Here is a 17,699-nt window from a genome sequence, read left to right as displayed (position 1 = left end):
TTAGAAAATAAAAATGTTAGAAATTAAAATGCAAATCATATATAATTATTTCCTAAAAATTGCTATTCAAATAAGCTATTCGTTTAAATTATAAGAGATTTAGAGATAGTAATACAATTTGACTAATTGTATGAATACAAGTCATCCATATTATATATGTATATAATTTTAATCTATATAGAGATATACATTATATAATCTAAGACATACAGCCCGTGTATGTTATGTATAATATATATACATTTTTGTAAAATACATGCCTTTCCTTAACAAAAGAGGATCGATTAGACATTTTTTTGTTGAACAGACATCACATCATCAATAGCTTTACAATTTATCATTAGTTTTCACTGTCTTTTAAGAAAATGTGTTTCACAAGAGTTTTATTTTGGAAAAATAAGAGATAAATTTTCAAAAAAACTATATAAACTTAAAATATATTATTATATTATTACTTATATAATATACAATATATATATATATGTATATAATATAAATATGTTTGAAAAATATGTAATAATATATTTAAGTGTTTGTCGCTGAAAGTCTGTGAAGAAAAAATATCAAAAATGAAAAATTTATATATAATGTATACAAAAGATTTTTGTCTTATTGTTGTTGTTGTTATGATTAAAGTTATTAATTATAAAATGTGACAAAAATTTTCTTTATTATTGTTATAATTAAATATTCAAACAAAACATAATATAATTAATTATATCAAATAGCTTTCGAGAGAAAGATATATAATTTAATTTCGTATCGCAAAAATATTGATATCATTAACTTTGAACTTTAATAACTTTTTTATTTTTTAACTTAAATAAACAAATTTGATATCAAATGAAAGAACACTTTTCAAAGTTTATAAGTCAATAAATAAAATTGCATTAATTATCATATTATCTATAAAAAAGCATAAGAAGTAAGAAATGGTAAAAAAAGTTATGTACAAAAAGTATTTTCGTGAAATCAAAACTTTAAATATTATTAACAAAATAAAGCTATTAATTTAGTAAAAACAATATTAATATCGAGTATTGCCTCCGTTGGCATCAATCACAGCCTGCAATCTTCTTGGAACACTTTGGATCAGCTTTTCTGTGACTTCTTCAGGTATATTTTTCCAGACATTAAATAACGACTCTTTAAACGCAGAAAAACTTTTTCTTTCGCTCTTTGGCACACGTCTGTCCAATTCATCCCATAGATGTTCAATAATATTGAATCTGTGGCGGCCACTCAAGTGTCTCAATTTGATTGTCAGAAACCATTTCTTTGCCAATTTTGATGTGTGCTTTGGGTCGTTGTCCGCTTGATTCATCGCTTATTTGTAGATCTCTGGCACTCTGAAGCAAATGTGGGGTAAAATATTGTTAACGTAAATGTAGCGGTCCATAGTTGATGGAATTTCGACCAAATGGCCAACTCCCTGGCCTGTCATAATACCATAACTGATTTCGAGTGCTTCACAGTTGGACATATATTATCAGGATTAATGCTCGCCTCTCTTTTTAAACACTCGTTGGCGACGTTTATATAATAATCTCAAATTTTGACTCATCTGACCACAAGACCTTCCTCCAGTATGACATAGGCATCCGGATGTAAAAGTCTAATCGTTTTCTCTGATTTGTTAGGCTTATCATTGGACGTCTTCGCGCAATACCACTGTAATAACCCATTTCTTGAATCCGGTGTCTAATAGTGTTTCTGTGACACAAAATGTTTCTGGCGGCCATAATCTCATCGGTGGTCAACTAATTCGAAATATCCTGTCCTGTTTAGCACTGGTACATCTTTTTCGACCACTAGATTTCTAACTGTCCCGTACTTTTCGACTTTCTTTACAATTGATCGGACAGTATTATCAGTTGTTGTAAACAGTTCCGCTATTTTTGCGTATGACTTTCCGGTGCTGACTCTCATATCATACATTTGTTGGCGAATTGCATCTGAAAATTCTTGTATTTTAACCATTTATGATAATCACTGCATTTACTGTTTATTTACGTGTATTCAAATTAATAACAATGCATTGGAATCAATTGGTCCCAACAATGTGTCTGAAATCACGCGCGTTTTAAAAACACGAAAATAATTTTTGTATAAATTATTAACACCTATAACTTTACCTTGATATATTTTGTTATTTAAACCATTGTTTTGACCATCTAGTATATCAATTTAATTGTGATTTATTACTCTATTATTTGATATCAAATTTGTTTATTTAAGTTAAAAAATAAAAAAGTTATTAAAGTTTAAAGTTAATGATATCAATATTTTTACGATACGAAATTAGATTATGTTTTTAGTGTATATAGTTAATGAAGTTATTGTTGTTATTATTGAAAGTATTATTTTCTGAGATTTTTGTCCATAACTCATAATTTTTGATTCATAAATAAAAAATAATTAAAATAAAAGAGTCGGCAAATTGTATGAAGAAAATATATATCATTTATTTTATTGTTATTTTTWAAAAAAAGAGAAAATATTAATAATACTAAAAAGTTATTAGTTTTGTATCCACACCGACACATATAAGTGATTAATATTGACCAAAACATATCATTAATAAAATCAATTGTCTACTACTACTTACTACTACAGCATATAGTATATACTGTACTTATTTATTATAGAGTATTAGACAATATTATCAAAAAATGTTTGTATGTCATGTATTGTATGAAGAGGGGAGATTTAATATGATATAATACATATATACTATATATATATATATATATATATATACTATATATTGGGCTAATATCACATATCATTTTTAAAAAGATATATATTTTATTTTGAAGTCAAAAAAAATATGGTATACAGTAGTGTTTGAAATGTTACAGAAATTTGTTTCTTATATTATTAGATTTTTATTTTTTTTATCACAAACGTTTGCTTAATGGTGTTTAGTGTCTATAAAGGCCGGGGTTTGTGTTACACACACACACACACACACACACACACACACACACACACACACACACACACACACACACACACACACACACACACACACACACACACACACACACACACACACACACACACACACACACACACACACACACACACACACACACACACACACACACACACACACACACACACACACACACACACACACACACACACACACACACACACACACACTATTTTGTGTACAAAAAAAGTTATAATAATATATTTATATTTACAAACTCAAACACATACACACAGTGCACATAACTTTTAACATGAGTTATAAAAAATGACAATAATATAAGAGACAATTTTTTTGTTTGTTATATATATATAACGATATTTTGTAATAAATATATATTTTTTCGCTGAGACTATTTGTTTGGCATATATTTTGAAGTATAAATATAATAATAAAACCATATGAGAAATTATTGTCAATATAAATATTATTCTTTCGACAATAAAAATATTGTATAAACTAAACTGAAAAAATAACTAATGTTTTTAGATTGAAAATAATAATAAATTAATATTACTATTAATAATAATATATTTAATGACTTACCGGTCGGTATATAGATTTTATAATAGTTTTGTATGTATTGACTCATTATACGTGTCGTACAGATTAGTAGCGATAAAAATTGGCTCAAAAATAATGTTTTCCATATAGTCCTAGAAATAAAAATATAAATAACATGAGTTAATATAAAAAAAATATAATAAAGATTTATATTATAGATATATGATTTAAAGTTAGATAAATAACTTTAAAATATAAAAATTGATTTATATTATTATTATTATATATATATACAGTATTATAGTACAACTGTACAGTAATATCATAGTATATTATAGTATGAAAATAAATCTGAGAAAATATACACTTAATATCTTTTACTCAATACTACTAAATATCCATGAGATGAAAAATATAGTATATATATATATAAATACACACTGTGTATGAATTTTTTTTATCATAAATTAAATTTTTCAAATATTGTATCATATATACTATAATAAAAAATTCTACATATTATTATTATTATTACTTTTTATACTACGCTAGATATTTACTGTATTATAGTAATGGTGCCCTAAGTTTTAAATAAAATTAAATAGCAAACACATATAAATATATAAAAACAAAAAAAATGTTTCACAGTGACAAAAAATAATAAATTTTCAGTAAAATAAATGAGTTAAAGGCTTGCAATACGCAATTTTATATATAAAATATATTGCAACACATGATAATCAAAATCTAATATTAAATAAATTTAGTTTGCATTTTGCCAAATGTATAGTATATGAGATATATATTTATATCTTTACGATATTATAGTGAAAATTTGTAGTTTTTCTTTCTCGACTCATATTATTGATTATTAAACAACAGTGAGTGAGTGAGTGATAGAGAGAAAGAAAGAGAGAGAGAGAGAGAGAGAGATAGAGAGAGAGAGAGAGAGAGAGAGAGAGAGAGAGAGAGAGAGAGAGAGAGAGAGAGTTGTGTTTCTCAAATTGAAAGAAAAAATTGCAAAAAATAGTAACAAAAAATAGTTCAAAGATAAAATTTAAAACTATGCAATTCAATCAATTTTGTATGTATTTTATTTTACAATAAAAATTATGGTCTCAAAAATTTTTCAACTATTGCTTATCATTATTATTATTATTAAACTACCGAGGTTTATAATACATGATTATTATTTATTTGAATACTATTCAATTTTATACAATATATAATTTCCCTTTTTTTACTATAGCTTATTGTATAATACAATGAGACATAGACTATACATAATACAGTATACAATATAATGTAGTTATTTTATATTTAAAAAATATATATTTATATTCACATCTTATATAAGATAAGATAATATGATATGCAAATGTATTTCAGTGACTTATATATAATATATATATAGCACCAAAAAAAGTTATATGAAAATTTTAATGTATTCATATTATAGTTTCTATCGCATCATATAGTATCATAAAAAATGTATTTCAAAATATAAACAACACATATAAAGTTATATTATAAACAATGCTAGTAGTGGTTATGGATCAGGTCTACCAGAAAAATGAAAGATATTTTATTGTAATATTTTATATTGTTTTATCAAACAAAATAGATGCCACTCATAGCATAATAAATCCAAAAAAATGCATAAACAATATATATATATATATATATATTATATGATTTCAATATGATTATTAAAATTTTTGGCGATTAACATAATCAAAACATATATATTATTTATATAAATAATACAAAATATATTGGATAATTAGTTATACTATTAAATATAGTTACATGTCTATTAAATGTTATTGTAAATATTAAATGTAATCATCTTATGTAGCATAAAGTTTATGTACTTATATAATATATATATATATATATATATGATTTAATTGTCAAACAAACAAATAAAATAAAAAAAACAATATCAATATAAAATAATATATTATTTTATAGACTATAAATTGATTTTTTGTTTGTTTGTTAGTATGAGTACTGATTAACTATAGACTAGTATTAATCCGGGCGCACAAATTAAGCACAAATTGCTGGACTTTACATTACCCATTAGCCAAATATACCAGTGCTTGGGTATAATATACTGTATCATACCATTATACAATAGCATATAAATTTATTTATGTATATATATATATATAGCTGGCTTCTGGAGCTTTTGTCGACAGTGCATTTCAAAACTAATTATCATGTCTTTGCTATTAAGTCAACCGTTTACTAAAAGTGATAGTTGTATGTACTGTACAGTATTTACAAGTAATTGTAATAGTAGTCCTAATCAATGTTTAGGGGTTTTTATTGGAGTAAAAACATTATGTAATACTGAACTACAGTATAGATTGATACTAATTAATAACAAATTAAAAATTAAAATTATAGATTTTAAAGAAAATTACTTGATGTACATTAGCATCTAAAAAAATTATGTACTAATTTACATTTTAATATATTTGATATATACTGTGCCCATAGTATTGTATTATGATTTAAAATTTAAATTATGCGTTAACATGTGTTATATTAAAATGTTTTATATAAATTATGTAATCTATTTAAATAATAAAACCTATCATAAGATAAATGTTATATGAAAAATATGAATATTAAAATATTATTTATACAAACATAGTCTATAATTTATATTATATAGGTATATGTCATCTAAATATTGATATTTATAAATAACATAGTTTTTTCAAATATTATTATTTATTAATAAATCTAAATATTTTATATGTCAACTATAGTTATTTATTTTATTTGGTACTTACCAATTGTATAGCTGTTTTATTAGTATACACATTATTTAATAATAATAATAATAATTAGAATAATTATTATTTAATATCAATATATAACATCACTATTGTTGACATTATGTTTCACACAACAAATATTTGTTTTCAAAAGAAACAATTTGTAATTTTAATTACATATACTTTTACTTTATGAACAAATATTTTATGTCACATATAATAAAGATTTCTATGATTTTATTTTATTTGATTCTATTATTTCTATGTTTTTTAATTGACGGATCAATTAGTAATAGTAGTAGTAGTGGTACAGTAGTTCACTGGCACTGTTATGTCAAATCATAACTTTTTTTCTCATCTAATAATAAACATCACATCTATTTATTATTATTATTACTACAAACGTGTGTTTCTCTATACTTTTTTTTGAAGACAATTTGTTTTTATGACTGACTTTTTTGTGGATAAGAAAGAGAGGTATAGTTACTGAATAGAAAAAATTCTGGTGTTTTCTTAGACAGTGTGTATGTGTGTGCACTGTATGCGTGTGAACTGGTATGTTATTGTATGACTATGTGTATGTGTATGTTATATAACTTATATATATGTGCACAGAATCGCCTGTCAAATGGTTTTGGCAATTGTGTGCTCTGGTATAGCATATACTATGTCTGAACATCTCAAATGATGAGTGCATTCACCACAAAATTTTGTGAATTGTGAGCACATATACTATAAAACCATACACACACATACACATACCGGAGCATAACATTACATAACATCATAGCTTCACTCGCATCGCAACCCAATAATGATCGTCTAGTTTTTTTGTGTTGGTTCAATAAAATGTTTTTGATGCTAATATTAGGTACCGGTGCGTACTCTAACCACAAACAAATAAAACAGTTATAAGTTATATACCGTATATATTATTAATATATACAGAATATTCTGTATATTTAAGATCAATGTCATTATCAATAACAGAAAACTTTCTGTATATAAACATTATGATGTCATACTATAATTATTATTAAAATTATGCTAACTTTTTATAATGACATTATACAGTAAATATTGTATATGTATTAAAATTATTTTTTCTAAACTCAATATTGACATTAAATTTTTTWAAWTTTAAATTTTTATTTATTAACTATCGTAAAACATAATAAACATAACATAAAAATGTGATAAAATATGATATCAGTACAATCATTTATGATAATTTTTAAAAAAGTGTTAAAATAGAAAAGTTTAAATTTTAAAGATAAAGTGGTTTAATGATTACTAAAATAAACATATTATTGATATTGACTTAAATTTATATATATCAATAAATAAAGATACAATTATATAAAAATATCGTATAACTTATAATCTCATTGTTTGTTTTTTAACCGTATAAATAGTGTCTAAGTTTGGGGGATTGGAGGAAAAAAATAAATATGATTTCAATTTTAATAATTTTCATATAAATATATAGAAATAATTTATAAGAATAATTTTTTAAAAAATACAAAAATAATTATTATTTTCAATTATATTTCACTACCGTATATAAACTYAGTATGTACTGTATATGTCACCAACAAAAAATACTATAGTATTATACCCGGTAGTAATTTACTGTATTTATATAATAATTAAATGTCATTTTATAATATTGATATATATTTATTAGGAGTTGGCCGATGCAGCCGAAATGGCCGCTTCGGCTTCTTTTTCGGCCACATCGAGGATAACTTCAAACGAAAACGGCTGAAACATGATACCGGCGCCGCTGTAAAACTTGCTCTGAAATTCAACCCAATGTAGACGTAGGGCGTGYAGGAAAGCGCTCAGACCCTCCATAACCAATAGGACAGAGACGGTAAGGCCAGCCCAGATGGCAAATATAAGGAACATTACGATACCATTAACAAAATATGGCATACCCTCGAGGCCAGTTAAGCCAATTTTCATCACCATATTCCAGAGTACATCACTGAGCTGCGAATGGGCCAGACTTAGTGCCCAAAGACGCAAATAACTGGCCGTATGGGATATGGACCCCAAACAGTATTCAATGGTATGAATGGCCTGATTGATGATGGTGTCACCTAAATCGAATGGTCCGCCTCCGTGACCATCGTGTCCGCCGCCGCCACTATCGTTCGAGTCTTCGACAACCACTAAGACGCTGGTGTCGTTACCGTCAGAATGACGGCGGATAAGCGCCTGCTTTTTCTTATCCACCCGATTCAAATACCACGGTTTGATGGCCAACATCCACGGCACACATATCAATGCTATTACCAACAAAATTGTTTGTATAAGTTTCTGGTTGGGATACCATTGTTTCAGATATTTAGGCGCTTTAGGGTCATCGTCGGCGTCGTATTTGAACAAAAACATATTGATAAGACAGATGAGTACCGACGGGGCATCATTCGAGTTGGTCTCGTCGTATAGAAACCATTTGGCGAATGTCATGCCTATCATATAACCGAAAATGCATAACAGGAACAATACCTGAGGTATGAATTCGACAAATATGTTAATATATTTCTTGAAGTACGTGTGGTTCCATAGGGACAGTATAACACCGAAAAGCATTTGCATAACACCGAGAATGACCGACACTTTCATTTTGTATGTATTGAGGAATACTATCCTGTTTTCGCTGACCTGCCAAATAGGATCAATACCTAACAGATAGGGCAGACTGTCGTGTTTGATATTAATTTTCGAGTTTAATCCGTATGAAGCAGTTGTAAAGCGCGGTACATCTGTCTTGTTAATGGCCACGTCCTGCGGTGACGGCGCCACGTACTGAGAGCCAAATATGTTCATCGATTTGGCAAAACAGTCGTTATATATGAATCCCGTGTAAATGGAAAACAGTCCCATCAATAGGATAAGGTATCGACCATTGAAAAAGGTTAGCCAAATCTCATTGTTGGACTTTTGTGCGGCTAATTGGCGTTCCTTGAGAACCATCCAAAGGGCGAATAAAGCCATGAGAACGCCGTGACCGGCGTCACCAAACATAACGGCAAACAGGAATGGAAACGTAACGATAGTATACGGCGCAGGATTTACTTCGCCATAGTTGGCCACACCGTAAGCGTCAACAATAGTTTGGAAACCAACAGTAAATTTGTTAGTCCTGTTGAACGTCGGCGGCTGTTCGCTAGTCTCCATACGGTTCAAGATAGACGGCACCGACGAACCGCTGCGTTCGGTTCCATACCGTAAGGCCATCCTAACGTTGTCCAATCGATCGGTAGGACACCAGCACTCGGCTATCAGACACTTTTGGGTGACATCAAAGGCAAACATATTCATCGAATGAAAGATGGCTTTCATTTTTCTGACTTTTATGAACCAATTTCGCAAATTCTTAGCTGAGGCCAGTAGTACACGGTGTCGGTGTTCGTTGGTCTGACTCAAAACAGTGTTTAGGTCGTCAATACGGGACAACACATTGCTGACCATTAGACGTCTATCGGCGGCGTCCTCAGGACACGGATATATTGTCGCCCGAAAACCTTCGCATATCTTCTTGACTTTGGCTTTCAGTTGGTCGCCCTGGAAGAAGATGATGAACACTGACTTGAATACTAAATCACCAGTAGTTGGATCTTCCAATGGTTTATCAATTTCTCGTTGACGGAGAAAAACATTTCCGCGACAGACGCGCCAAAGCATACGCTCGAAAGTCATCTGTCGGTCGCGTCGTATAACTCCGGCCACAAACGACAGCCGACCCGTAGAGTACGGGTGATGAGAGTCGTCCGGCAGTATTCGAGTGGTATCGTCAGTGGCGCCGAGCGATTCGCGACGTTGTCTGTTCTCGGCTTCGTCCAGAAAATAATCACTTTTGTTGAGTATTTGTCTCAACTCAACCAACTCCGAGTAGGTCTTCTTCAGCGCTTCTGCGTTATGGTTGACATCTTTGAGTTCAGTCTCCAACCTCTCGAACGTCTGCTCCAATTCAATCATCTCTTTCGGTTGCGGCGGTTCGGGATCGTCGCCGATGTCGAGCACTGGTATCAGTTCGCGGCGAATCTCTTTGTCCAGAAAGCGAAGTTTGCGCTCCATTTCGTCGCACCGGCGAATTTCGTTGACAAACCGGCGCTGAAAGGCGTTGATCTGGCCGTTCAGGTCCTTAAACTCGACCAAACCCAGTGCACCCAATTCGGCGATACAGTTATAGGTGGCCTCACTTTGCAAAAACAGCTGACACAGTGTCATCGGCTCTGACCGGAACAGTGACCCCATTGTTGTCTTGCGGGTGTTGTCTCTTGTTGTCCGCAGCGGTAGTTGTTGTTGTCGTTGTTGCTGTGCCTCAATCTCACTTTCTCGCCGATAAATGTCAGTAAAATAAATGTGGTCTTAAAAAATAATTGATACCAATTCCGCCCCTTTTTCAAGAGTATTCCCTATCTATCTATTGATAGGGAAAAGTCATACAAAAGTGTTTCCAACAATCAATAAGTGGAGTATTAATGGCAACCAATTAATTGAACGCAAATACTAACTGTAATATCAGATATGAAAAAATTTTAAGTATTAGTTTTGAATTACATTTTTTCATATATATATATATATATTATTAATATACTGTATATTTATACAATGATATCATATCTTATGATATTTGTAAATTTACAGATAAATAAACAAAAAAAAAGTTTCACTATATGTTTGTGTTGTTAATGTGTTTTTTTAATCTCAATTAAAGTTACGGTAGGTTTGATTAGGTGATACTACACACATACATGAGCTCATATGACTATACAGTGTACAGATGGTACTAATAGTTTAGTTAATAAGTTAGTTTTTATATGGATATTGTATTAATAAGTATAAATTTTACTCTGATAACTACTTATGATATATATATATATATATATATATATATATATATATATATATATATAAATTGAAAGTTATTGAAATTAAATATATTTTTTCAAAAAATATAATTATATGTTATTAAAAAAAACAATGATTAGTGTGATATTTAAGACAACTATGATATTAGAAAAAATTGATGATAAAAGCTATATCATTCAAAAAACAAAACAAAATTTTTAGATTACAATAAGTTAAAATTGTATTTTATTAGTGTGTTATAACATTTTTTTAACAATTAAAATCTAATAATTATAAATATGATAATTAATTATTTATAAATATCATAGCAAAAAATTAAAAAAAAATAAATAAATAACAATCACATAAATTAATTAAACTGTAATTAGTAATAATAGACTAATAAATGTACTTATAAAAAAACAAACATAAATGTTCTAGATGGTTTAATAAAAAAAGGAAAAATTAATAAGTTATTACTATTAAATAAGTAAATTATTCTAACTTTATGTTATTTATTAATAAAATCACATTATTATTATTATTAAATTTATTATTATTATTAGTATGTTGACAATAAAGTTATTGTAATTTACTAATTTTGTTTTTATTAAATATCACTAAATTTATTGTTGATTTGAAAAAAAACAAACAATATATTTCATAGAAAAAATTGTTAACATTTACAAATGTAATATATTTATTATAAGGCACTTATAGATTTTGATATCAAACCAAACTTCAAATCAATTTATTAATTAAAACATATTAATTAAAATATTAATTAATTAATTAATGGATTCACTTATTATTAAATATAGTATTGCATAGTCATATTGAAATAAACAAATAACATAACCAACAAATAAACAAACATTTTGTTTTTAAGCTATTTAAACAATTACTACATTACATTACAGTACAATACTATTACAATAATAATAATATGTTAAAACGTCAAAATGTTTTTTTTAAAAAAAATACATAAGTAATACATATTATGTATACAGTATTTTAATGTTGATATTGTTATTATTATTATTATTATTATTATTATTATTATTATTAAATTATTATTATTTGTTAATGTCATTCATTTAATTTATATGCCATATGTTTTTTTTGGTGCCTCTCCTACCCATACATTGTATGTATGTATTGTCATCTATAGTAGCCATTGACAACTGTTTTATTAATATTAAATGTATTAATAAATAAATTACACTGTACTGTACTAACCATAAATATTGTCCTAGTTCAAAAAAAAGTTGCGAAAATTAAATTATTTAAAATATATATATAATATTTATTTTCAAACTATTAATACAAGGTAGTTATTATATTAAATTTTTAAAAAATAAATAAATATTATTTTTAGTTATGTGGCAGTGCATAAAACTATTAATACTTAACAACAAAAATAATTTATTATTATTAATATTAATATTAATATTTATAATCTATACCCTGATTTATAATAATAAATTATCAATAAATGTGTGTGTCTTTATGTATATGGCCAAGGCCAGTTTACAATTATAATAACGTCAATATTAATTTAATATGCTACATCACATCAATACATGTACCTGTTTAAATTTATGTATATATATGTAGTGTGTGTGTGTGTGTGTGTGTGTGTGTGTGTGTGTGTGTGTGTGTGTGTGTGTGTGTGTGTGTTTAACAAAATAACAGGAAATTATTATAAAGTTTTTATTATTATTAGTATTTTTTAGTTTTATTAAAAATTTTATATCTATAATTTATACATTGAATATATTATAGTATAATGTAAAATAACAAAAATAATCGTCGTATATATATATATTGTGTAACAAATATAATAAAAATATTTTATCTAACATTTTAAAAAAAGAAAAATTATAATATAAAAGCATAATTCATTAAAAAAATTATCCAGTTGACATTTATTTATTAGTATTTATAGAGTGCCTATTCATATATCACACAATTATCTATTATTATTATAATAATAAAATATATTTAGATATAATATGTTGATAATAATTTAATTATATTATGTATTTATTATTATTATTATTGTTATTATACATAATAATAATTTTTTTTGTGAAACTTTTTTTTTGAGAAAATACAATGTCATATAAACGCCCACTCATTGCAATGTCATTCAAAAAATAATATATATCATAATTAAGCTATTTTGTGAAATATAAATGATAACAACAATGTTTATTATTATTATTATTACATTAATAAATGTTACAATATAAAATATAAGTGCACTTAACTTAAACTTTCAATGAAAGTGACAGTTTTAATTTTTACTTAATTGACATAAAAAAATAAAATTTAGCTAGATTAATTTAGTTAATAAATCAAAAAAATTGATAACTTATTAAAATATGTTGCATGCATTTATGTATAAATGTTAAGTTAGTCTATTTACACGTTGATGTCTACAAAAATTAAAATTATCAAACAAAATATATGTTACTATTTTAATTAATTAACAATTTAAGTTAAAATTAAAATTATTAAAAATTATTAACTAGGTCAAAACCAAGTTTAGCGCATTATAGAAATAACTACAGTATTTAAGTCTACTTATAATAAATTTGTCCTAAATATAAAAATTTTCCATTATTTCAGTATTATTATAACAATAATATAAATTTACACTACTATAGACTACTATAGTGTGTATTAATCACAAATTTATATCTACACTAAATTCAAAACTAAGTATATTTGGATATTTTAAATGTTTCCTAAATTTTTTTGTTTAGTAGTAAAGTTTTAAACAATAATACAGTAAATACGATACACCATAAATAGTAATAGTGCCCAAAGTGTAACCAAAAATATATTATAAAACACTGTTATATAATTGAGTCGTTTCTGGGCTTTTTCAATGTTGCTGTCGTCCTCTTTGAGTAGATACCTTCGGGTCCCGAAATACAGGTTCCAGGCATAGTCTTTCCAATCTAGTCGGCGAACATCGGACGAGTAAAGCTGTTGGTCGTCATCGGACAGTCGGTCATAGATGTCAAAGTAGTTGCGATTGTCGAACACCCACTCCTTATTGGTAAAATGTTCCAATACTTCAAACGCCCGGTGCATCCGACTGGTCACTTTGGCCATTACTCGCTTATAGCCCAGTAGTGTCAACAGGGCATCGACAAAATAGGCAAACAATATGTGCGAAACAAATTTTGTAATGACATGATTTGCGTGACCAAGTTTGCCGAGTGTTCCCCGTCGCCAATGAGTTGGATTGTTGGCCAAAGGTCTGACCATTCGGATGGACGGAGCCTTTTGGGCCGCGAGTCGTGAATAATTCAAAAATCGGCCCCAAGTGACCGGGTTTACCGAACCGCTGGTCACATGTATGACTTGTTTCCGATCTGACGCACTGGTAGTGCCCGTATGCCATCCAATCACAATCAGGGCGTTGCATATGATGTCAACTAATATCATAAATAAAAATGTTTTGTTATTTTAGAAAATATATTTATATTGTTTAATACTGTATCTAATAATAAACAAAAAATAATTACCAGGAATTAAATCAGCTTTTGCTTCACAATTAACTAAATTAATAAAAAATTATTATTATAAGTATTATTGATTTAAATTATGTTTAGTATTGAAAACATACTGTCCATAGTGCGAGCAATTCCCAGTGCGCCTAACAGTAGTGCACCTGCGACACCATTGATATTATCTACCCATCCTATTGACAGTAATATATATTGTATTAAAAATAACTTTTAAAAATAATTTTGTTACGGTGTTTGCAATACCTGGTGCGGGCTCTTTGGCGGCCGGCGTAACAATCGATGGCCGAACGATAACAAGTGGTAAATGCGAAAACTTTTCGGTGACCAGATTTTCGGCAATCGCTTTGCTAAATGTATACGAATTGGGCCGACCCTCCATCAGCTCTTGCATGGCCTGGGATTCGGTATCAAAACCGATAGCATTGCCAATAGTATTGACTTTGAGTATTGTTTCCGATGAAGTTTGTTTCAACGGATATATACGCTCTTTGATCTCTTTTAGGCTACAATTGGCGTAAGCAGTGGACACATATATCAGTGCCTTTAAAAAATTGTTTTAAAAAAATTATTATTTTTTTTATTATTATTATATTGTTTGTAGACATACATACCTCAAGTTTAGTCATTTTATCGCACAATTGCATTACTCCTTGAGTTCCGTAAACATTTTGTACAATAAAATCGTTGATCGGGCCGTGAAATTTGACCGAAGCTGCCGAATGAAACACTACCGACACATTAGATATAAGTCGATCTCTGTCCTCATCGGACAGTCCGAGTCCAGGTTCGCTGACGTCGCCACTGATGGCCACTAGTTTGTCCGATTTCGAGCCATTATTATTAATGGTAAACGCTTTGGACAGTAGTATCTCATCGATTAACCGCTGCTGAGCTGTTTTGTTTGGCTTTGGCCGCAACAACACATATATGGTGTCGATCTCAGGACACGATCGGATCAATTTCTCGCACAAAACTTTGCCGATAAATCCGGTCCCACCCGTAACGAGTACCGACCGGTTACCGTAATATTGTCGTATCGGTGAATCCATTCACTACTGTATTTACTTATTGGTATTTTATTATTAATATTATTATTATTATATTATATTATTAATAAATAAAATGATTTTATATTATTAATAATAATATTATTTAAAAATTTAAAATAAAATAAAAATATTATTAGTATTAAAATAATGATGTTGAATAACTTATGTAACTTTTTTTATATAAGCAATATTTGAAATTAAAAAATTTTTGTTTTTATATTTATATTAACGAAAATAATGAAAACAATACAACAAAGTATTTGTTGAACAAGTTTTTAATAACTTTTATTATTTTAAAAACTTTTATTCATTTATTTTGTACATTCAATTAGTTATTGTATATGTTGTGGTTATTTTGAAATTGAGAGCTAACTAACTGTTAAGCACAGGGGGATTGATTGACCTCAACACTGGATCTCTCTCTCTCTCTCTCTCTCTCTCTCTCTCTCTCTCTCTCTCTCTCTCTCTCTCTCTCTCTCTCTCTCTCTCTCTATGTGTATGTATGTATGTGTGTGTGTGTGTGTGTGTGTGTGTGTGTGTGTGTGTGTGTGTGTGTATTTTTGAATATACTGTATCTAAGTCCGGATAAACCTTGATTTTTGAATGATTATGAATGAAGCGACAAAAACATTAGACACCATAGCTATAAAAATTTTTGTTTTATTTTCAAGTTTTTAGATAACAAGTTTGTTTTACAAAAATATTTTGTGTGACAAATTTCATTGATATAATATAAATGTAGACAATGATAATGATAGTAATAATAATAATAAGACATTTTTTAAATTGAACCGTACTTAATGTGCTAATTAAAGGTATTTTAAATAATACTGTGAAATATGTGAAACATTGAATCTTTATTATTGGTATTATTATTATTATTATTATTATTAATACCTATTAATAATAATCAAATTCATAGACATATTTGCGTTAATTATATATCGGATATCCTGACTGTTATTGTAGTATTTGTTGTCTTTATAGGTAAAATATATGTCACAAAAATTTAGTTAGATTTAAAAAAAAATAAATACATTTATTAAATGCATTTTGTTTACCTGTTTGTCTCAAGGCTGCAATTATTACAATCATTAGAAATGCAGTTTAAATTATTGAAAAAAATATGTAGATATAATTTTTTTTATTTTTAGTTTTTTTTATATAATTTATGATTTTCACTTTTTTTATTTTAAATGATTTTTTTAGATTGATATTACAAGTTACAAATTACTGTAATATGCAATTTTTTTTATTACGATTGATTAATATCATTTAATAACACGTGTACTTTAATTAATATACAAAAAAAATATCATGCAATTTCTCAAGTTATCATAATTAATGATCAAAAATTTATTAATATTAATTTTTAAAAAATAAATAATATAAACTTTTTAAAGATTTTTAAGAAAAAAATTGTTTCTATATAATTTTTTTGATAACAAATTTTTATTTATTTAATCTATTTATATTATAGACCATTAAAAAATAATATATTACAAAACAATAAGTTATATTATCTAATATATTTTGACGTTAACAATATCATCAATTAAAAGTCTAGTCATAATAAATATGATTTATATTGATATACGTATTTAATATCACTAGCCATTGCATTGAATTGAAGCCATAAATAGTTTTAATAATAAAAATGTATTTTTATATTAAATGTAATAATGGTATTATGGTTATTGAATATTAAAATTATTAAATTAATATTGTAATTTTTATTATTGCTAAAAAAATTACATAACAAGTAATTATTATAATTGTTGTGTTAAACAATATATAAAGTTTTATATTAGCTATAGTATTGTATTAATGGATTCACATGAGTTATTCACCACAAAATAAAACAAACTTAAAGGTTAACATTTGAAGGTCTATCCGGACAACAAACCTTATTTTTATCAATTTTGTTGTTGTAATAAACATTATT

The 17,699-nt window shown here is 27.3% G+C and overlaps 3 protein-coding genes across 3 annotated transcripts in view; all 3 read right to left on the bottom strand.

The window, feature by feature from the left end:
• The window catches only part of LOC128961366 (solute carrier family 35 member F2-like), a gene marked incomplete at its 5' end in the record, with an annotated part of 10,171 nt that extends 6,503 nt beyond the window's left edge, over nucleotides 1-3,668 (bottom strand). Inside the window, one exon of the mRNA XM_054307598.1 lies at nucleotides 3,545-3,668. Coding sequence (XP_054163573.1) covers nucleotides 3,545-3,668 — 124 coding nt within the window. The remainder of the gene's footprint in view (nucleotides 1-3,544) is intronic.
• A 4,116-nt stretch (nucleotides 3,669-7,784) lies between these two features.
• On the bottom strand, nucleotides 7,785-10,832 carry LOC128961344 (V-type proton ATPase 116 kDa subunit a 1-like). Its single transcript, XM_054307572.1, has one exon. The coding sequence runs from the start codon at nucleotides 10,561-10,563 to the stop codon at nucleotides 7,978-7,980; it is 2,586 nt and encodes an 861-aa protein (XP_054163547.1). The 5' UTR covers nucleotides 10,564-10,832; the 3' UTR covers nucleotides 7,785-7,977.
• Nucleotides 10,833-13,941: 3,109 nt separating this feature from the next.
• LOC128961125 (fatty acyl-CoA reductase 1-like) lies at nucleotides 13,942-15,754 on the bottom strand. The gene is made up of 5 exons (XM_054307330.1): nucleotides 15,317-15,754; nucleotides 14,949-15,246; nucleotides 14,804-14,878; nucleotides 14,703-14,735; nucleotides 13,942-14,612 (listed from the first exon to the last, which is right to left on the bottom strand). Exons 1-5 carry the CDS (start codon nucleotides 15,752-15,754, stop codon nucleotides 13,942-13,944), a joined length of 1,515 nt encoding a protein of 504 aa, XP_054163305.1.
• Between the last annotated feature and the right edge of the window lie 1,945 nt (nucleotides 15,755-17,699).

The sequence above is a fragment of the Oppia nitens genome, unplaced genomic scaffold (genome assembly GCF_028296485.1).
Source record: "Oppia nitens isolate AA-2021 unplaced genomic scaffold, nextdenovo-longstitch-racon4-pilon3 scaffold5_pilon_pilon_pilon, whole genome shotgun sequence".
NCBI classification, from domain to species: Eukaryota; Metazoa; Arthropoda; class Arachnida; order Sarcoptiformes; family Oppiidae; genus Oppia; species Oppia nitens.
This window is presented reverse-complemented; position numbering and strand designations above follow the sequence as displayed.

Bases quoted from the DNA above. Each gene is read 5' to 3' on its own strand.
- LOC128961125 (XM_054307330.1), bottom strand. From the start codon at position 15,754: ATGGATTCACCGATACGACAATATTACGGTAACCGGTCGGTACTCGTT. The intron at 14,736-14,803 runs GTATGTTTTCAA...TTATTAATTTAG, and splicing joins AATTGCTCGCACTATGGACA to TTAATTGTGAAGCAAAAGCT. The intron at 14,613-14,702 runs GTAATTATTTTT...TTATGATATTAG, and splicing joins AAAAGCTGATTTAATTCCTG to TTGACATCATATGCAACGCC.